Consider the following 23,221-nt stretch of genomic DNA (forward strand, 5'->3'; position numbering starts at 1 on the left):
GGAGCGGCTGGGCCCGTGAGCCATGGCCGCTGAGCCTGCGCGTCCGGAGCCTGTGCTCCGCAACGGGAGAGGCCACAACAGTGAGAGGCCCACGTACCGCCAAAAAAAAAAAAAAAATTTTTCTTACTTGTGGCTTGTAGGTTTAAGTCCTTCCCTACTAGGTTTCAAAGATGTTCTCCGACATTTTCTTCTTTTAACTTTATAGTTTACCTTTTACAATTTGGCTTTCTTCCATCTGGAGTTCACATCGTGTCCCACTGCCCTGATTAAAAGTCTTCAAGGGACCTAAGTTATCTACAGAGTGAAGCCAGAGCACTCAGAGGGCATATGAAGCCTCTCAAGGTTTGTTGCACACATTTCTTCTCATTTGGATGTGTCTGCACTGTTTCCATGCCTTGGCTATTGTAAATAGTGCTGCAGTGAACATTGGGATGCATGTATCTTTTTGAGTTTTCTCTGGATATATGCCCAGTAGTGGGATTGCTGGGTCATATGGTAGTTCTATTTTTAGTTTTTTAAGGAACATCCATACTGTTCTCCATAGTGGCTGTATCAATTTATATTCCCACCAACAGTGTAGGAGGATTCCCTTTTCTCCACACCCTCTCCAGCATTTGTTGTTTGTAGACTTTTTAACGATGGCCATTCTGCCCTGTGTGAGGTGGTACCTCACTGTAGTTTTGATTTGCATTTCTCTAATAGTTAGTGATGTTGAGCAGCTTTTCATGTGCTTATTGGCCATCAGTATGCCTTCTTTGGAGAAATGTCTATTTAGAACTTCTGCCCATTTTTCAATTGGGTTGTTTGTTTTTTTTGTTGCTGAGTTTTATGAGCTGTTTGTATATTTTGGAAATTAAGCCTTTGTTGGTCACATTGTTTTTCAAATATTTTCTCCCACTACATAGGTTCTCTTTTCATTTTGTTTATGGTTTTCTTTGCTGTGCAAAAGCCTGTAAGTTTGATTAGGTCCCATTTATTTATTTTTGTTTTTATTTCTATTGCCTTGAGAGACTGACCTATGAAAACATTGGTATGAAAAATTAAATCACCATTAATTGTTTGCATTATTATTATTTTTTTTTGTGGTATGCGGGCCTCCCTCTGTTGTGGCCTCTCCCGTTGCAGAGCACAGGCTCCGGACGCGCAGGCTCAGCGGCCATGGCTCACGGGCCCAGCTGCTCCGCGGCATGTGGGATCCTCCCAGACCGGGGCGCGAACCCGGTTCCCCTGCATCGAAAGGCGGACGCGCAACCACTGCGCCACCAGGGAAGCCCGTTTGCATTATTTTGACTCACCATTATTGATTCACCAAGGAGCCAAGTAGCCTTTTGTGTTTCTTTTTGTATTTATCCTCCAGTGGAAAACTTGCCTCATTTTTCCATTTTCTTAATTTTGTTCTGATCTATGGCTGAATCTTCCCATACCCTCCTTCAGCCTCTTAGTGCCATTTTCCATGTGGTGGTCAGTCTAGCAGATAAAAATTGGGTTTCATTGTTTTCTTTTGACCCACCCTGTTGGGGCCAGCCCTTCTGTCTTCCTGCTCCAGACTGGGCTTGTTGCTCTCCAGGGCTGCTTCATGATGTCATTGCACCTGAGTAACCCTCATCGAGGGACTGAAGGAATCCCTGACACTCCGGCATGCTGGGAGATAAATTCACTGATATGATGACGTTAGCAAACATGGGCGTTTGAGAAGGTCTCAGAAAGCCTCTAGTCCCTATAGGTGTCAAGCACTTGCTGCTGACAATGAGCATGGTTCAGCCTAGCCTTCTGATCTGTGTATGCCTGCTCATTTGTTGACACACTTCTTGATGTCGCAGGATGCTAGTCTAGCTCTGACCATTGGTTTCCTCTCTTTCCCACTTCCCCTCTCCCCACCCTGTGTACATCCCTTCTCTCAATCTTCTTTCATTCTCCTGTGTGATAATTGATTGCACTGCTAACATTTTTTTGGTCTTTTGGGAAGAAAGGAATGGAATCCAGGGGTGCAAGATTCATTTAAAATGAGGTTGACATTTTCAGACTTCGGGAAGTAGGCAGACTCTTACTATTATAAAAGTTGGATCATTTTCTTTTTGAAATTTAGGAACTTTAAGTGATTCACTGATGAAGAGGGAAAAGCTGTTTGCACTTAGCATATTTCTCATTACACCACTCAAGATCCTCATCTGTTACACTACTTTAAGCATTTTGCTCTGTTTTCAGCACTCTGGGACAAGAGGTTATATGTTTTCATTATGTGCATTGTGAAAATCATTTCACCGCAGCTCTAAAATTGTTTTTTTTAAATTGTAGAATGGGAAATGAGTTCTATTTAAAACAAAAAAGACTTCTTAGTAGCAAAAAAATGTGACCTTTCTACAGTCTTACCTGAAGTTTATTTGAAATATCAACTGTGCCAAAAATAATGCTGTGAACTAGGAAGTTATTTGCAATAGTGTGAATAAGTAACTTAAAATATACCTTAGTTATTTGAAGGTAGATGAGCAAATTATGAACCTGATATGTCTGAAGTGATGATTAATAACATTAAGGATGGTTCCTTTTGGAATAAAATGTTTGAACGACACAATCACAGATAGTAAAAACACTTTAAAATATGGTAGATTGCTTTCATTATTCGATTTTTTTATTTCGATTTTTTAATATGAAAATTTCTGAACGAACTGCAAAGACTTCTGAGGTATGAAATACTCTCATTGTAGATAAAATACATTTAATGTTTCTTTTAATTTGTAAGTAAACAGTTATGATTTTGTAAAACCAACTAAAAGTTTTAGTTTTGCAATTTGCTTGTCCTTTAAATTTGAGCAAATATTTTAACTGCTTTGAGCCTATTTCGTTATCGATGAAGTCAAGGTAATTCCTACCTCTAGGATTTTTGTTTGTTTGTTTGTTTCTTTAAATTCAGTGAGATGAAATAAATGGCCATTCTATTTTTTTTAAGTTTTGCCTTTTTAGTAATAAAAGAAAACTATTAAAACAATACGGTACCAGTTGTTGAGACTGACAAAGATTGGAAAGAATGATAGAACCTCGTACCGACGAGGGTCAGTGACACCAGCTCACATTGCCACAACTCTTCTAAAGAGGAATTGGCACTAGGCATCAACAGCCTTCAAAAATCCAGAAAGTACATTTGGTCCACAACGTCTAATGTACTGTAAGGCAGTTATCATTCAAGTGGACAAAGACTATTTTCTGCTGAGTTATTTAGAATATTAAAAACTATACATCGAAATATTAAGCTAAGGGGGAGAGGAGGTGGGGAAGGGATGGACTGGGAGTTTGGGGTTAGCAGATGCAAACTATTATACATAGGATGGATGAACAACAAGATCCTACTGTATAGCCCAGGGAACTCTATTCAGTATCCTGTGATAAACCATAATGGAAAAGAATATAAAAAATGTATATATATATATATATATATATGTATAACTGAATCACTTTACAGCAGAAATGAATACAACATTGTAAATCAACTATACTTCAGTAAAAAGCATAGGAATAAAAATATAAATATTAAGCAGATACATCATACAATAGACTTCTGTGTAGCCAATAAAAATACCCACGTGTTTACAAAAAAAAAAAGGAGAGGTGTACATACATATTTTTAACCTTTGTTTCAGTAAATGGATACCAGTTTAATCATATCTTTTTAAATTGACTACAGTGATATGCAAACTTTTTCTATTCTCTGTTTGGCTACATTTGTGTTTCTACATTTTTGAGTGTCCCTCCTTCTTCCTTGGCTCTTTGCCTAGTTTATAGCTCCAAGTTCCCTTCCCTTTTGCCTGCTTTTCCTACTCCTCTTTAGTTCCTTTGCTTTTGCTTGCCCAGTGCTAGATATAAATCATGTAAGAAAATTAATACTGATTGAGGAGAAGTTATCTTCTCTTTAAAAAAAAAATCATCTTCCAATTCTTTAAAGTGTGACTGTAGAAAATGGTCTGCCGTTTTTTCTGGAAACATATAGGGTGGTGGTTAAGAGTTTAGGAGTCGATTAGACCTTGGCTTGAATCCAGACTGTGTCACCTGCTCGGTGTGTGACCTTATGCAAGTTAACTTCTTTGGCTTCTGTATTCTCAACAGTGAAACAGGGATAATGTGTAACTCAATTTTGCCTTGAAGATTAAATGATATAATGTTTGTAAAGTGCTCAGAGCTGACTCATAAGAAGTATTCAATAGATGATTGCATCAAGTTTTCAAAGATGAAATGGAGGCCAGACATCTTATTTCAAATACTGTGTCAACGTTTAAAATGCTAGGAAAACATTGCCTACTCAGTGTATAGTCAAAAACCAAACAAGTCAACAAGACAGAAGTATGGGGGTAGAACTCAAAAGTTTTATCTCATGTTCAGAAGTATTATAAACTTTGATATGGAATGTGGCAGAAAGAGAACGAGGAAAGGATTATGGGGAAGGGGGAAAAAACAAGTCTCAGCTCCTGACTAAATAAAAAGATAAATGATGAACGGATGACTACCTTGAGGCGATGTGAGGATGGGCAGAAAAGGGGAGGAGATTCTAAACTGTGCATCTTTTCACACATTTTTAAATGAATAGGAATATAAAGGTGATTTGGAAAGGACAAAAAAACCTATCCAGATTTAAAAACATTTTTATAGTCTTTATCACTACATTCTCATGATAAACTCTGTATTTTGGTACTTTGTCTCAGAACTATATTATTTTATTAGTTTTATATAGTGTTCCCAAAATGTTAATTGTTTTGTGAAAAGTCATTCTGTTTGGGGGCTTCATTTTTGTTTACGGCATTTCTTCAGTGGTGCAAATCACTGGGAATCCAGTTTATTATGCTGATATTGGCCATATAACCATCTTCCCCAAGATGCTTCTTCTAATATCTGGGGATTCTGCAGTGTTGAATCTCGGAGGTAAGGTGGTAGAGTAGACAGTCTGAGGCCCTTCCAGAACTTGTTCCTCTCTGCTTTGCTCTCATATGCACTCCTTATCCTTTTGTTCAGACAAATGCTGTTGCCCTGTACCAGCAGCAAGAAAGTTGTGGGGTTTTTTTCTACAAAGGTGGGAGATTTGGGGGATATACAAGTGCTCTGCCTCTTCTGACCAGACATGGCTTTCTCTGGCACAGCTGGTGACAGTGACATCACAGCCTGTGGCCACAGAAGAGAGCAGAGTTCCCCACCTCACCTAGGGATTGAGCCCCTGGGGCTAGTGCATCAGCTCAGTGCTCCTGAATCCAAAATAAGTGTGGCCGCTTGTGCAGTAAGAGCAGTAAAACACGCCACATGAAAGAGGCTGCCGTGGGGTTGCCTTCAGGGGTCCAGAATAGAAATTACTTGAGACTCCCTGCATGTTTGAGCTGTTTATTATGGTGGCTAAGGAGGACAGCTTGTAAAACCTAATTTTAAATGCGTAAGACTAAATGACCCGTCGGGCTCTTGTTTAATTAAAAAATGGACCCCTTTGACATCAGCACTGAGATGTGAACATTGCCTAAGGGTGTACAACCGCCAACCCCAGTGGGCAGTGTTCCAGTGGGCCGCCCCCTGAACCTGGAGCAGGTCCCACAGCCTTCCTGCTGAGCACCCTGCCCCAGCTGGACCCCTCTGTCTGTGAAGCATGCCAGTGACCCACCTCGCTCAGTTTCCTGGCTTGTTCTTAGAAGTTAGTTCCTTGTGACCCCATTGTGTCTCTAGCCCTAGAGAAACTGTACCACCACTGAGTTTTGGCCGAATAACGTTTAACACGCGTCTGCGTTTAACTTAGAATAGCAGAGGTCAGTGTTCTGATATTCCTAAAGGATGATTGGCCGTGTGTCCACCGGCCTGGAGAAGAATTTGTATTTGTGTGGGTAGCCAAGCAGAGCACCACTGACCCCTACTACAGTTTGAAAGCTAGGTGGCCTGACTTCATGACAGTGTGTTCTAAATCACACGATTGTCTTAGTACTTATTCTTCATCTGCTTGGTTAAAAATGAGGTCAATTATTTCTGGAAAAAAATGGGTAACACTGGCACCAAGTAAAAAAATGCCCTTGCCCGTAGATCAGTCTCAGGCTTCTTGAATAAAATGAAGGATATTGGAACACAGAGAGTATAGAGACTCGAGGCTTAGAGAGTAGGATGCGTGAATTGATCAAAGTCTCACCTCCCCAGACCTGAATTTGCAATTTCTGATTCTATTATTAGCACAGTAACATGTATCAGAAAGTGAGATGGTAGATGGTATTCTACCAGCTATGTTAGAAAGTTCTAATTATTATACTGATGCTAGAGAAAGAGTCAAGAAAGTCATCTTCAGTAGTAAGTTGTTGGCACGTTTATGGACAGTATATAAGGTAATTTGGCATGTTTTATATTCATGGATAATCAGGGCAGACTAATCTTGCATGTTTGTTTCCTAATTGCTCTATTTTAGCACCCCCGTCATTTCTCTTTCTACAGGAACACCCGAACGTAGTGCAGTGCATGCACCCATGGTGCAGTAGCAAATGTGAAGGCCCCAGTCAGCTCAGTTGCTTCTGTAGAGAAAGCAGTCATTCCGATAACTGCCAGTAATGACGACCTTGTTGATGATACCAGTCAAGGTCTGTTATAAAGCATGGAGAAGTTTTTGTTTTGCCTTACAAATATGTTTTTGTTCGTTGGTAAACATGCGTAATAGCAAAAAGTAAAGATAATCTATCCTTATTAAAACTCGAGTTCTATAAAGAAAAGGCACAACGACGTTTATAGATGTTTTGTTACCCTGAGCCACAGAAAATGCAGTCCTTATTTGACTTAGTTGCAATGCTTTGGGAAAATATAAGCCTGCAGATGGTAATGGCCTCCATTTTTTTCCACGGAGGTACCTCCAAGTCAGAGTCTAGGCTTACTTCATCCCGGGGTCCGTGGCAGCGTGTATGCGATTCAGCCAGCTGTCCCGCGTTGTTGGCCCAGGGCCCCTCTGGACTGTGGAGCTGCCCTTGTGGAGTTGCCCACTTTGGGGCTTGAGCCTGGACTGAGTAAAAGCAGTCGGTAGCTGATGGAGTTGTGGTTCCAGGTTAGGTCCTTGCTGTTTTTCTGCTGGCCTCTTCTCCATCAGAGCAACCCACCAGGTCTGCAAAGCCCATATGTCCAAACTGACCTCCTATCCTGGGCTCTTCCTCTCATTTTCCCTAGTTTCATTCATGGTACCAGACATCAAACCATAGCTCATCTTTGATTTCTCTCCTTCCTCTGCCCCCATGTCCAGTCAGTTATCAAGTCTTATTGACTTATTTGTTTGATGACTTATTTCTGTAATATTTCTCAAACCTATAGTCTCAGCTCAATGCCTACTTCCATTTTTCCTCTTACCTGAACTGTTGGGATAGCTCCCAACAAGGCCTCCTGTCCCCTCTTCTTTCCCGTCAGCCTCACATGTTACTAAAGTGGTCTTCCTGAAACATGAAGGTGATGGCATCATTTTCCTGCTCAGGTATTTACATTGGAGCCCTAATGCCTATCATGCAGATGAGGCTTCATCTGCAAGACCAACCATCTTTGCATTTCCCAGGATTCACCACTGTCCCCTTCAGGCACACTGTCATTCAGCCGAACCAGAAGGGTCATCCGCTCTATACACAACCTATAGTATGTTGCCCCCATTCTTTCTCATGATGCTCTTCACTCTGCCTCAAATCTTCTTCACATTTTTTATTCACTGTCCAAGGGCTTTACACCCTGCAAGGTCCTGCTCGAGTATTTCTTCCATAAAGATGTTCCTGACTCTAGCACCCTCCTTCTCCTTGAGCGCATGCACATGTACGCACCATTTCCCACTTTATTTGTACTGCTTTTATTTTAATTACCTCAGATACTTTTTAACGATGTGTTTATAGCCGTATGTCCCATCATTTACTTCTGAACTAATTTCTTTGAAGTCAGAGTTAGCTTCTGATTCACCATTCCATTCTCCATGGTGCTGGGTATGGTGTCCCACACATAAATCAATAAATAGATCCAGAGATCTTGATTTTTAAGATTCCCACTTAATCTGTGTTTTGTCCTCTATAACGTGCCTTTGATATTTGGTAATATTTATAATATTGTATAGAAAGTAATGTTGAGAAAATCTTGGCCAGTGATAATAAAAGTTAACATTCCTTTGTGTGTTAATCAATTTATGAGGATTTTGTGGTAACATTTAATTATGTTCTGCTAATAAGCAGGGAAAGATAGCCTTCTTATCATAGAAACAGAATGGAGACACACCTACCTTTTTGTGCTTTGCAGTATAAATCTATAAATCAATCTGATAAGATAGGTTATGTGCATTTTTTATATTTCTAACAGTCCATGGGAGTCTGTGTGTTGAAGAAGTTGTAAGGGTTGACTACCATAAGAAATGATTTCCATTCTTCTCTTAATTAGAAAAGGATTCGTATAAGAGAGAACATTTTAGACTCTAATATTAGAGAAAAAGAAGTTCAGAGAGATGTAGGTATCTGGGAGACGGCATGGACTAGTGAAAAGGTATATATATTCTGAGCTATGATGACAGTTAGAGCCAATCTAGGTATTCTGGTTAGCAGCTGTGTTCTGGGCAGAGTGGATACCAGAGGGTCGTGACAGATCCCGAGTCTGAATGCCCAGCCTCCCTGCTTTGATTCCGTTGCTTGAGGCTGCCCTTAGCTAGGAGCCATCTTATAGAGCTATTGCTTTGTCTGAGACCTCAGAAACCTAGGAAAATTTAGCATGGCTGCTAGACCTGAGCACAAGAGGGGTTTTAGATTGAACTTTGCAGGGACAACAGTGGTCCTGGCTCAGCAGTGCTCAGCGAACACTGTGCTCCCTGGGGCACACTTCCCTACTCTGCTGCCTTCTGGGCTGTGGCCTCGAGTAGGCTGTTTGACTTCTGACATGTGTTACCAAAAAGGCTATCATTACCAATGATATCCTCTCACTTAATAAAATATAGTAACAGCAACTGCAACAAAAATCCCAGCATTTATCATTGCCTTGCAACTCTGCCTTTTTGGCCTTTCTGGGTATCCACTGATGTAGCCTAAAGGAACCATTTTATTTCTAATTGCTACATGCCAGGTTGTTTTATGTGCTTCTGTTTCTCAGCATTCCACAGATGCCACGTTACTCAAAGCTGTGCTTTAGAGCATCTTCAGATTTCTCCCTCCCTGCCCTGCACAGCTTCCCTGCTTGAGGTTCTCATGTAGCAGCTGCTTGCACACCCTGCTGATATCCATCCACAGCACACGTCCAGCCAACAGAGCTAAACTGGAGTGAGCACGGCTTCAGTGCTGGTGAACTGGCTACGCTCCAGGACTTTGCCACTCCTGTCTTACCATCTGATCTTAAGCGTTTTGTTGAAAAGACAGATTTAAACACTCCAGTGAGGGCAGAACCAAATTTCGTAGCTCTGTGAAAGTTGCGTGATTATCATTTCAGTCTCTAAAGTGTGTTGGTTTTGATTCATTTTCATACTGTTTTCTCAGCAGTATCACCATGCATTGTTTACTATGTAAGGTTTTCTTGCCTAAAGCAGGTTGTAACCTTGATCTTCCCATGTACTTTTCAGTCCATAGTATCTTTAAGACTGTAGGATCACTTGTAATCACTCAGAGGCTCTCCCAAATATGTACTCCAGGAGCGTGGTTGTTGGCGTTGGGCAGCTTCTGGACAATAGGATTTGTAAAGTGCATTGGATTATGCGTACAGTCTCATTCAGGTCTTCTGAGGGCTGAAAGCACTTGGTGAAGTAAAATAGAGTAAGATGGAAGCCATCATGTGACTTTGCTTTATTGCATTCATGATCATCTGTATGGATTTAAAAGACTATGCTCATGAAACCTCAGGATCTCAGTGAGTACATAAGAGCGATCATATTTTAGGAACTGGGATAATCCAGGTTGGCTGGTGTTGTAAACTTAGCAGATATCTTGATGATAGTTCCTGGAAATAAGGTACGGGACACATTAGTGGCCTTGAGTTTCATTAGAACCCAGATTCCGGCCTTTGTAGCGTTGGGTCCATAGGAACTCTGGTTCTAGTCTCTTCTGAGATTGATATCTTCCTATTCCTATTGTAGGGCTCCCAAAAAGTCTTTCAAGTAGATCCCTCATTCCCAAACAAGTGCCCTGGGCTGGAAAGTTTCAATAATCTCTCAAGTCCCTTTGAGTTTTAAAATTCCCTGTCACGGTGCTTCACCTTCAGTTCCTGCCACTGCTCTTTCTTCTTACGTATGTCCAAGTCCCATCTGGTCCGAAGCTGAAGTGTCTTCCTGTCGCCCCTCACCTTCGTGTGGATCACCACTGTCGCTTCCAGCTGAACTTCTGCCACCACTGGACTTCTCTGCGGTCCTTCAGCCCAGCTAGTCCCATGTCAAACATAAAACGTTTCCAAGGTACTGCTATCCTTTAGAGAACTATCCAAATGCACTCGGTGCAGCGGAAGACAAAGGTAGTTCACAAAGGTAAGTCACATGCTGATGGTGATACAGAATTTTTACGTGTGGTACAGCCTCTGCAGTGTGTTAGAGATGGGTTTTGTAAGAATAAAAGTTCGACATTCATAAAAGCAAAGAATAGTAAACTCTCCCTGTTTTAAAATAAACTTTTGGCACAAATCCTTGAGACTTTCTGTTCTGTGGTCTTACATTTGTACATTTAAGAATGTTGTGTGAATTCTTGGTAAGAAGTGCTAAAGGCTTGAGGCCTATCTTATACCTCTCTTAGCATTGCTGTCCACATCTGTTTTGCATAAGTCCAGTTAGAACCTCCCCTCGTAAGAATTCTTCAGCCTAATTAAAACTTTGAGCCATAGCACATGCGAAGGAAATGGAAGAGCTCCTGGAAGCAACATTTGTCAGATGATATAAGCAATATCCAAGTTGTTAGCTGTACTTGCTATGCTTCTGATATTTCTTAGATGCGTGTCTACTCATGTAGAAGATATGTCAACGGGAATTTCAGTGGTGCTTTATCTTTAATTTGTTTCATATTTAGTTTAATCGGTAGCAACTAACACTTTGGCATAGATTCTCTTGATTCCCTTTTTACCTCTAATTTCCTCCTTCTCCAAGAATTCAAAAATATTGTGATAACTTATAAACAGATATTTCAATGGCTGACTAAGGGAACTTGCCATTAAAACAAAATCCCATTAAGTGATTTTATAAAGGAAAGAATATTTTTGTAAAGTGGAACTATAGTCTCATATAAAAATTAATGTTTTATCAAATCATATTTTCTTAGTGGGGATATACTTGTAATTTTTAAAATTATGCCTTGGAAAATTAAGATCTTACATATCTCATTGAAATTTTATGTTGAAGTTTTGAACATTCCAAATATTTTAAACACCTCCTTTTTTTTTTTTTTCCCCCCCCCGGTATGCGGGCCTCTCACTGTTGTGGCCTCTCCCATTGCGGAGTACAGGCTCCGGACGCACAGGCTCAGCGGCCATGGCTCACGGGCCCAGCCGCTCCGCGGCATGTAGGATCTTCCCGGACTGGGGCACGAACCTGTGTCCCCTGCATCGGCAGGCGGACTCTCAACCACTGCGCCACCAGGGAAGCCCTCCTATTTGTTTTTAATCAGAAATTTTAGCAGCTGGGCAAAGTTGATAACCATTCATTTACTTAGAACTATTTTTAATTCCAAGCCCAGTAAATGAAATATTTTTGAGTTTTTCGACATGCTAAAAGTACAGCATTATTCCTATAGTTTAAAAGAAATTATGATCTTTAACATTTTTACTATAAACTTTTCTCTAAGTATAAACCCAAACTGTATCTTCATCTTTGTGTACACAATTATGAACGCACTCTCTTTCATTCTGTCACCTCTGATTTGTTGTTTTGGGGGTTCTCAGCCTTTAGTGTGTATCGGGACCACCCCGAGGGCTTGTTAAAAACAGATTTCTGCGCCTTACTCCCGGAGTCTGATTCACCAGGTATGGGATGTTGCTGGTTCTGGTGCACCATGCTTTCAGCACTACTGCTTAGGAAGTCTAGTAAGTAGTGATCTGTTGTGATTTTCAAATATGAGTTTGAGGTACAAGAGAACAAAGGAAAGATAAGAACGGTTTGCCAGAGTTTTTATGGTTCCCAAAGTTATATGTAAGATGCTTTTTAGCCATATTCCCTTTCTTGTGGTTCTCAGGATATTGCATTTTACTTACTTTGATTTAAATGTATATAGTGCTGGCAGTGTGACTGGTATTTCTTGGGAAATGACCAAATGTGCATTTGCTAGTTTTCATTAATAATTTGAGAGACGGTGAATGGAGCATTGCAATGACTTCTGTACTATTAACTTCGTATCAGTACTAGGAACTCAATATAAATAAGTTTCTATAAAGCATATGCCCAGTGCTAGGTTTCTATAAAGGGGACATCCAGTAAATGATGAAATGAGCAAATGAATGTATAGCAGTTCATCTTCCCCCGGCATCATGGAGTTACTCGTTGAAAACAGCTGATCCAGCTTTGACTATCTGAGAGTTATCTGGTTTATCAACTTTGCCGTTTTTACCACCTTCGCTTCTCATACTTGTGTTCCTGAGGGATGGTTATCTCACTGATAATTTAGCCCTTCTACTATCAAAAGCGGGAAGCAAGTTAAACATAAAATTAAGCCTTCACTTTTCTCTTACTTGTTAGTAATAATTACTGGAATAGGTAGTATTAACTTTTTTAAAAAATTCCTTTGGGGATGGTTTGGGTTCACTATTCAAGCTGGACTTTCGATCTTCTAATTATATATTTTCAAAAAACTTTATTAGCTAATCTGGAATGTAAGTGTATAGCAAGTTAGGTATTATTTTTATACGCTTCTTCCAAATTCATGGGAATTTCCAATCCTATGTCATTACATTCAAACCAGGTTTATTGTTATAGTTCCTAAAATGTTGAATTCCATGGAATATCTATGTAATGTTAACATTTTCCAGTTACTTCAGTGCAATTTCAGTGATGTTTTAGCTTTGTTTTTGATGGCTCTCCTGTTAATTATGACAGACGGAGTCATTGTGGATTGCCGTACTACCTGCTCATATCAGTGTTGGCCAAAGTGCTTCTTCCATACGAGAAAATGAACAGAAGAGCTTAATAGTGTTTTCAGGTGGAAAGTAAGAGAAATTTCCATTCCTGTCCTCGTTCTGATGCCGTCATTTCATGGACTGTAACTTATAAAACATTTCTCTACTGCTTCTGCTTGCTTCATGAGGGTATCGTAAGAGTGAATTAGAAAACTGCTATGATCCTGATAAGAAAGGTACTCCATAAACTCTACAGGTTTGGGAAGATGATGGACTCAGCTGTGGGCATGCAGAGTTTTTGAGTGTCTGGAAGGACACCCTGTTGATGGCCAGGAAACATGAAATTTGAAACTGAGCTCAGGGCTCCAGATCCTGTTTTTAGTGGTTAGCCTAGAAGGGGTCACCAAAGCCTTAAGATTTTACCTCCCCCAGCCCCCTTCCCCCCAGGTAGATCTTGTTTGGAAAACCAAACACCTTAGGAACTCCTGGAGCTTAGGAGGAATCAGGAATCAGGAAACTGAGTCCTAGTCATACGAGCAGAGCTTCACTGAGGCCGAGGTTCTTCCTGCTGCCTGCTGCTGCTTTTGATAAACTAGTGAACAAAGTCTCTACTATACTCATGCAGCTTATATTTGAGACGAAGGGATATGAGATCAGGTGGTGTTGAGTGTTACGATGAAAAATAGCAGGGTGGGTGAGGAAAGGAGACAGGGCCATGGGATGACTGGGAGGGCGTTGGTAAGGTCAGGCTCAAGGTCAAGAAGGTCGCAGATAGGGACTTCCCTGGTGGCGCAGTGGTTAAGAATCTGCCTGCCAATGCAGGGGACACGGGTTTGAGCCCTGGTCCGGGAAGATCCCACATGCCGCGGAGCAACTAAGCCCGTGCGCCACAACTACTGAGCCCGCGCATGCCTAGAGCCTGGGCTCTGCAACAAGAGAAGCCACCACAACGAGAAGCCTGTGCACCGTAACGAAGAGTAGCCCCCCTCACCGCGACTAGAGAAAGCCTGCGCACAGCAACAAAGACCCAACGCAGCCAAAAATAAATAAATAAAATTTAAAAAAATACATACTGTACAACAGAAAAATATGTGGATCATTAAAAAAGAAAAAAAAAAAAAGGTCACAGATGAAGTTACTCAGCAGTATGAGGTAAGGGACCAAGAGTTGGAACGGGGCCATGCCAGGGCCTGGACCACCAGGTACAGGGGCACTTAGAAGAAGGGGCAGGGTACTGTGGTCCCTGAAGTGCAGTTGCAAGGCAAGGGGCCCTGGAATGGGCTGTGGCCCACCTCTGCCAGCCTCGGCTCTGGCGCTGAAGATCTCTGCAATACTCAGAGGGCACATCCTTCAGCTGCAAGTTTGAGCAGTCTTCATTCTGAAACATTAAAACATTTGGAAAATAGTACATCTGAACTTTTTCCCTCAAAGCTGTACCGTGAAATTTGAATTTTAAAAAGATCGTGTAGTACTTTTGCATTGGATGGTAACAAACTCACGTTTCTTCTAGGACTGTATTGCTTTAGTTGCTCGCAACAGTTGAAAGAACCTGCCTTGAGAACCAGCAAACCCATTAGCAAGACTGGGCAAGTGTGTCCCTGCTCTGAGCCTCCAGGCATCTCTCTGAAGTGCGAGCCTTGATGTTAAATGACCTTCCTCAGGGAGCTTCCCTTCTCCTTCCAGGAGGGGAAGAAGGTCCTGGAGGAGTAGCTTCTACTTTTCCTTTTTTCTTTCTTTTTTAAGTATTGGTATTATTCCCGAGTTTATTTAGGAAAAAAAGTTAAAAGAATAGGAATTTGGAAAACCACTCAACTAGATGAGCGTCAAGGTCCTTTCCGTATCCAGAGCTACTATTTTTATTAGTCCTCAAGTATATGTTGCTTCCATGTAATTTAGCCACAGAAATGTTTAGATTTGTGTTGGTGACCTCGGATGTTTCTGACAGAAGTACTTTTTGACTAATCATGTATTTGGTACAAGAGCATCCTTAGGGATAAGGGTTTTTACTATGTTTAATACTCCTTGTTTTGTGATTATTTTTGAAATCTGATCAAGAATTGACAAAATTATCTCTTCAAAATTTATACTTATGTCTATTTATTTTTAACATTTTAGTATAGCTTTATGAATTAAAATATTCCAAAACTCGGAAGAGAATAGGAAAGGGTTAGAGTGGAACTTTTCCCTATGCTCTCTGACTAAAATGCGTATATGAAATGTTGCCAAGAAGCTCCTATAGATGTAATTTCATCTTGTGTACTTTTATTTTATTTTTTTAAAAATATTTATTTATCTATTTGGCTGCGCCGGATATTAGTTCCAACATGCGGGATCTTTAGTTGCAGCATGTGGACTCTTAGTTGCAGCATATGAGATCTAGTTCCCTGACCAGGGTTCGAACCTGGGCCCCCTGCATTGGGAGCATGGAGTCTTAGCCACTGGACCACCAGGGAAGTCCCTCACCTTGTGTACTTTCAGAAGGGATGGAGAAGCCAACTGCTAGCTAAAATATTTTATTTTTGACTAGGGAAGAAAAATCAGACGTGGTTAGGTTAATAAGAGAACTGCTAAGTGTTTTCTAAAAGTACCATGTTTAGTTTATGGTCATTCTTCATGACTGCACTCACTTTTAGAGGACATACTCTTTTGGGGTGCTGCCACTACTTTCTCATGAATAACAGTGAGGAATTATAGAAAGTCGGGTGGGAAACGGCCAAGGGATTCCTCTGGTCAACCTAAAGCCTGTTCCATCCAGACATAGATTATTTTGTTCTTTCTTTTGCTTTGAAGGCCAAGGTGGCATGCCCATCACTTGGGTGTTTTCATATTCTGTACATTTATCATGATACATATGTTTTGCAGTGGTGCAGATGTATTGATCCATAAATGATTGATATCACATGCTGAATCAGAATACATGAATTCAAGTCTAGAGACCTGTGTGTTTCTCAGTGTTTCTGTGTGACTGACCACTGTGATGTATAAGAATGAGTTTATGCTGTTAATGGAGTGGCTTTGTTGTGATGTAATTTCAGGAGCTGCTCATGGCAGCTGTGAGTCGAAAGTAAATTGAAAGCCAGCTGGTTTAGGTAACACAGTGGTGGAGATCAACAGGGTACTGTGAAACCAGGACTCAGTTATGGCAACATGAGACTCCCAACTAACTCTCAGATGTGTTTCATCTGACATTTCCCCAGCTCTGTCCCTTGCTGAACTGGCTCCACTTGAAAACTTTACTTTCGTAGGGGAATGAATTGCAGGTCTTGAAATGGGAACAGACTTGGCTTCTTGGTTAGTTTAGTATTTTTCAATTCTTTTGGGTCATGAGATTATTGAAGTTAACATTGATGGCTTGCTCAAACTTCTTTTGTCTCTCTCACAGATAGCAAAAGAGGAGAGAAAATACATTCTATTAAGCAATTGATAGGAAAGTGATGTTTGGGACCGTGGGGTCCATAGAATGTTGTGAATGTAGACTGCTACCAGGAAGAGCTCTCAAAACCTTTGTTGCCAATTGAATGTAAGTAACGTGAACCCAGTGCCCTCCAGGGTGAGCGTTGGTCCACCATTGAAATGTTCCTGGATCCATCCCCAGGAGTAGACTTCCTCCATGTCTGCTCATTGTGGTTCCACCACAGGGTGGCTGTTGCCTTTCTCCTTTAATAGGTGCATCCAATTTTCCCCACTAAGAGAACATTTTATCCTTTAGGCATTCTGTATAAGACATTGAAGATAGAAAGGAAGATGCCAGTGAGGGAAAGTTGGGAACCACTTTGTGTCCTAGGCAGTTCTGCATTCCCACTGACAGTTCTTCCATGTGTTTTGTAGCAGTTTATAATTGATATATAGGTAGGGAATTGATGCTGAGAGATCCAGCTGCTCTCAGAGTAGGAGTGTAGTGACTCAGAAAGAGGAGAGAATTGTTGAGCTGTAAAATGAGCAGATTGCCATTTCAGTATCTTTTTCTATCCCATCAAAGTGCCAGTTTGCTCCATCTTCACCAGACATTTTAAATTAAGTGTCTTATTTATCACAGTGCCTCTGATGTTCATTATTTATGTTACTGTAATTCTTATGAGTTGTGAGGGTACATACTTCCAATGTGGACAGACGGTACTTTTGACACAGTCTTTATAATCCCAGTAGGCTGATTGGGCATCAAAATTTTATATTCACACTATTACCTTAATTGTAGAGAGATTCTGGGGGTGGCTTTGGAAAGTCATCTGACATGTGTTCTCTTTCTTTGCACTGCCAGAGTTCTAAATATTTATTAATCATCACTTATTTATACTCTGTAATGCGATACTTTATTGGTGAATGTTCCACCTTTCAGAGGGCATTAGGTAGGTTTTCTGCAGTATATAAGAAACATAAGAGCATTTTTCTGTCAACCTATCAGTGAACTTCGAATCATAGTTTATGATCTTCAGATTAATAAAGGCAAGTCTCCCCCACCAAATTAAAATGATACGAAAATGCATTTAGGGCACAATATTTTAAACTCAAAATTCGTACTTATTTTTTGAGATATGGTATGTCACACTAATTTAGATTCTGATAGATTATGAATTTGTAATCAATTCATTTAGATAAAGTTATCTTTGCACTCTGAATAATGAAGTATTAAGCAAAAAAAGAAAAGTAAAAAATGTTTGAGATTAAACATAGTTAATCTTTGAGGTATTTTACCACACTGTTTTAGAATCACGAAATGCTGCTTTTGATCTGTTCATTAAATCACAGCACAGATATCTATATTTTTATTAGCAGCAGTAAAAAACATGTCTTTAAAGTATGGAATAATTCAGTCCCTTTATTTTCCTGCCCATTTAATTGGAACAGGTGATGTTTCATTATATTGAAACATAATCAAGACTTTGATAACAGCTTTCTAGATTATTGCAGGAATCATAACTCTGATTTATAGGGTCTCATTTAAAATACACTTTATTTACTAGATCTGCAACTGAGAATTTAGAAATACTAGTGTGACCACATTGTGACATAGGTTGTGTTATCTCCTGCTAATGGAATGTAGCTTCCTTGACTCATAGCTATTTTCCTAAGTTCTTCCCTCAAGAAAGTCAAACCCTCACCTAAAAAGAAACAAGTTACCTAAGTAGGAAGATTGAAAATGAAGTCTGACTCTTTCTGACATTTTTAGTGCCAACTACTGAACAAAAGACTTCTTTAGGGAAGCAGTTTATTCAGTGGTTCTTTGAATATGAGCCATCTAATATATTAAACATTTTTCAGCAAGTACAGCAGTAGAGTGCCAGTTTCTGTTTTCAACTCCTCACATAGTAAAACCTGCTCTGTTAGCAGGCATTGTATGAAATGCCCCAGCACATGTGCTAGACACCAAAGAAAAGACAGACGTCTAAGACAAGGGTCCTGGTTTCAATAAACGTAAGTCTAAATAGGTGAGGAAACATTTATAGAGCAGATACAAGTGGGTGAAAATGAGCATTGTGTGCTGGTGGTGTTAAGACTTTAACTAGATTAGTTAGACTAGAGGGGTGAGTCATTAAAAAAAAAAAAAAAGGCATTTCCAGAGCACACCGAGAAATGCCTTCATAAGGAGAGGCACATACACAGTCTGTGTGTGCAGAAGGAAGAAACAGTTTGGTGAAGCAGAAGGCAGTGAGCTTGGTTTTACGCTTGCTTGTGGAGTTTGAAATGACAGGAGGTGGAGTGGCTACACTCAGGAAGCAGCAGAAAGCCCAGGGCTGGAGCTCTGGGGTGGGGAGGAGGGGCTAGCTCTACTCACCCAGCCTCAGGCAGCAGATCACAGGCCTGGAAATCGCACCATAATGAGAGGCTACGTTGAGGGAGCCACTGCTTGCTTGCAAGGATGCCCACGGTTTGGGGACAAGCAGATGCAGTGGGGCTCCTTCCAGATCTCCACCGCACGTTTGCCTCTGATTTCTGTGGTGATCTGTACTGCTATTAACTACTCACACCGTCCGCCATTCTTCATCCTTCAAAGGCCTGCTCAACTCCTCTTGTTCCAGAAGACCACAGTGGTCAGGGATGACGTCATCTCTGTGAGCCCAAGTGAGTTGAGGGAGGAGAAGAATGCAGGCAAGAGGGAGCACACAAATGTGTATAAAGCCCAGGTTAGAGTCCTCTACTGTGATACCAGTCTTCACAGAACCTTTTCTCAAATCCTCGAGGTCGACAGTTTTTGTTTTCCATACATATTGTATTATGTTGATCAAAAGTGTGGTTTTTGGTTAATTTGAGACATAATGAGTTTTATTTGAATGCTGAAACTTATCAGTACTTCGAAACAAACAAATGTTCTACCCTTTGGAGAAGGAGAATTTGCTGAAACTTAGAAAAATTTAATGTGTTATTTACCTGATGAATAACATTTGCTTGGTTAACTGTATAACCAGACTGAATTTCCTTCTGGAAAGCAGTAACGAATTTTATTTGAGAGAGAGACGCAGACAGACAGACAGACACACTGAGACCAGTTAGGAAGACATTTTCAGAGTGAAACATTTTCTGTTTTCCAATTTGTTTTTTGTTCAGCTTTCATAAAGAAAACATTTATTTACCTTCCCTCTGTGACATGCCATTTAAATTTTACACGTGAAATAAGAGCATATGTAAACACAAGCTAGTCATAATAGATACCCACTCTGAATCCGTCCCATTGGGTGTTTAATAAAAAATCCTGACTAAAGCATATTTAGTCATAAAAATGGGCAGTAGTAAAGCCAGTAGAAATGGTACGGTATGAATTGTATCTTAATTTTTTTTAATGTTATAACATTTTAAACATTTAAAGTTTTTCTGGTTGCTTATTGCAAATTTGAAGACGGTTCTGTATTATTATATATTCATTCGTAGGCATTTGTGCTCCCGGGTGACCAGACTAGGAATACACAAATACTGTGCTTTTTTTTTTTTTTTTTTTTTTGGCGGTACGCGGGCCTCTCACTGTTGTGGCCTCTCCTGTTGCGGAGCACAGGCTCCGGACGCGCAGGCTCAGCGGCCATGGCTCATGGGCCCAGCTGCCCCGCAGCATGTGGGATCCTCCTGGACCGGGGCATGAACCCGTGTCCCCTGCATCGGCAGGCGGACTCTCAACCACCGCGCCACCAGGGAAGCCCAATACTGTGAATTTTAACAAGGACAGGCTTTTATTTTAAAATGTACAAAATAAAATCACCTAGGTGCTTTCTGGATGTCACATGTGGAACACAGAACCATGCTTTCCTGGTTCTTGGTTTTGAAATTGTTTGCACTTCAGATGATTAAATGCACTGTTTTTTTTTTTTTTTTAACTGAAGTACAGTTGATTTACAGTGTAGTGCCAATCTCTGCTGTTCAGCGAAGTGACTCAGTTATACACATATAGACATTCTTTTTTATATTCTTTTCCATTATGATTTATCACAGGATATTGAATACAGTTCCCTGTAAATGCACTGGTTTTTGAAAGCAAAATTTAAAACAGATTTTAAAGATAAATGATAACCCAGAATTAAGGCATGGTTCTGCAGAAGTTGATTTAAACCAGTGAGTGTTGAAAGAGTTGACTTTCATTGCCATGCATATGGTGGCCACGCAGTGCAGGAGCACAGCGGATGCATGGCAGTGGTAGATTGTGCACGGGGCATGTAAAACCTTCACGGGCAGCTCTGTGAGTATGTAGCTGTTTTCATCCTGTTCTAGAGTGACTAATGGACATATGTTCCTCATGGTGACTGACCTTTTCATTTGTGTGGGTTTTGTGTCAACCCTGTCTTACATTTCTGAATTGGAGTGAGCCACTCCTCAGCTAGATTGTTTTCTGGGGAGAACAACTAGGAGTAGAGGCCAGGCCTCCCCAAACTCCATCCTGAGCTTTGAAGTCCCCACAGTCCTGACCTGAGCCTGTCCTCAGTTCTGCAGTTCTAGGAACCAGGACTAATCTGTAAACCAGACCACTCATCTATTAATTTATGAATTCATAACTGCCGAAATGTCTGTGCTTGCTGAGCAGGCCTCTCCCTTCTGGCATCTGGGTAACTGTTGCAGTGGTGAACCTAGAGTCCTGTCAAAGGTGAGGAGAGTTTCAAGAGAGATTTCATTTCAGGACCGTCTCTATCCCTTATAGTGAAAGATCTTATAGAGAAGATCTTTCTAGTAATCTCACTTATTTGACTTCCCCAGACAGGGCCCGAATCTAGGTTTTCCTCTTCTGTGCTTCACACTCACAACTGTCCCCTTCTCTGATTCTGATGGTAATTACATGTAATGGAACTTAAGTCACATTTTGATTCTGGTCTGGATGTTGTAGTCCTTTCCTGATTATAGTTTTTATAAAGTTCTTAAGGGGAATGCATTTACTGGTTCTTAGTTTATTTCCCCTCACAGCCAGTCTTATCCTTATTTTATTAAATTTTCTAAATTTTGCCTCCTGGGAGCAGCCCTCTTTTCTTTCTCTCTCCCTATTGTATTTGGATGCTCCCTGTGAGGATATGGAAGCAAAGAGGGTAGTAGTGATGCTTGGGGACTTCTCGTAATTTCTTTAAACAGACCACTCAAACAATGAAGGACAGGTTTCCCAGGATTATATTCATCCTTGTATCCCCAGGAACTTGGCACATGGGGGACAGAAGAATAATTGTTTCCTGTTACAGGTTTTGCATGGTGTGTTCTTTTTGAAGTCTTCTTAAATGTTGTTGCTTTTTTCCCCACAGTTGCTTTCTGGCTCCTCGCTGGGCTTTCCAGATGTTTTCCCCGCTGCTCTAAGCTGACACCATCTAGCTTTTACCCTCTCCTACTCTCCTTAGCCGTGTTATCTAACTCCAGGTCACATTACTGCCTTCCCTGGGGCGCTGGTGTCTGATTCAGTTGGACTCTTTGCCTCAACTTTCACCATCATCTTAGGCAATTTTAAAGACCTGGTAGACGACCCATGCTTTCCCTGCCTTCATAGTTCCTTCCTCTTCTCATCTCCAGAGTTTTCTCTCTCGTCCTCCTCACCACCCTAATTTTAGACTGTTGGCATTCTCTGAACACAACACATTGTGATGTTTTATACCTCTGTCTTTGTAGTAACTCTCATCTTGCCTGATGTCCCTCTTCCGATGGCATGTTTTATGATCTTTACTGTTGCGTTTATCACACTATTTTTATTCCTTTCTTTCCCATTAGACCGTGAGCTCCTTCAGCATCTCGATGGTTCTGAAACATAACACCGCCTGGCACCTATTATAGATGTTTTTTTGATAGAAGTGCAGGTGTATTGTTGTTCTTTCCTTCAGTTTGTTTCATTCTTCCACTGAACAAACGCTATTGAACACGTACTATGTTCCAGGCACTTGTATTGGTGCTGAGCATACAGTGGTGATTCAGATGAAAACAGTCCCTGCTCTCACTGAATCTAGTGTGTATGGTTAGGGGATACAGAGCAGTGGATAGGAAATTCAGTACAGTCCACTGCATGCTCCATCTGTGATCAACAGAATGCCAGAAGCTTTGTAGTTTTCTCTTGTGCTTTCTTCACATAGCTGTTTGGAGATGTTAAGTGTGAAAATGTGTCTGTCTTCTTGAAAACAAAATATAGTATTAAGCGTACAGAATTTAAACTGATTAAAGGAGGGCTTCCCTGGTGGCACAGTGGTTGAGAATCCGCCTGCCGATGCAGGGGACACGGGTTCGTGCCCCGGTCTAGGAAGATTCCACATGCCGCGGAGCGGCTGGGCCCGTGAGCCATGGCCGCTGAGCCTGCGTGTCTGGATTAAAGGAGACTGAAAGTTAAGCATCATTTCTCTGATTTTAACTTGCTGAAAACAGGGACAGAAAGAAAGGATTGTTATTACAGTTGTTTATCTACCATACTTCCAGTTTGATGCCTTTTTAAATCTAGAATTTTCCCTTTTACTCTAAAGAGCTACTTAAAAAATTGGAATCATTACATGCACTGTTGCTTAAATCAGTATTATTAAAAGCGACTTTAAGCATGTATAAGATCAGTGTTTTTGATGATACTCCAGTTCACAACTGTCAGCTTTCCTTTTTCACCTGTGCTTTCAGTAAAGTGCCTTCTAGACTAACATCTGTCTTAAACGGGACATGTTTTAGGCTAATTGTTATATATCCCAAATGGGGAGTTCATCTTCCCAACCAAAATACCAGTGTGTGCCATACACCAGGTCTATTTCCACATGACTGTTCGCAAGACAAGTATGAAAAATAGAATGAA

General features: G+C 40.8%; 1 protein-coding gene across 14 annotated transcripts in view; it reads left to right on the forward strand.

Annotated features, from left to right (window-relative positions):
* The window catches only part of PKP4 (plakophilin 4), a 252,688-nt gene that overhangs the window by 33,927 nt on the left and 195,540 nt on the right, over positions 1-23,221 (forward strand). For 9 of the 14 annotated variants that reach the window (XM_055087964.1, XM_055087999.1, XM_055087968.1 and 6 more), the window contains one exon: positions 10,223-10,444. The exons of 4 other annotated variants lie outside the window; for them this stretch is intronic. In XM_055087964.1, the coding sequence (XP_054943939.1) occupies positions 10,405-10,444 (40 nt within the window). In that variant the 5' untranslated portion in view covers positions 10,223-10,404. Of the gene's footprint in view, positions 1-10,222; positions 10,445-23,221 lie in introns of those variants that run through there. One more of the 14 variants, XM_055087996.1, reaches the window with a different exon arrangement.

This window comes from Physeter macrocephalus, chromosome 2, assembly GCF_002837175.3.
Source record: "Physeter macrocephalus isolate SW-GA chromosome 2, ASM283717v5, whole genome shotgun sequence".
Classification (NCBI taxonomy): Eukaryota; Metazoa; Chordata; class Mammalia; order Artiodactyla; family Physeteridae; genus Physeter; species Physeter macrocephalus.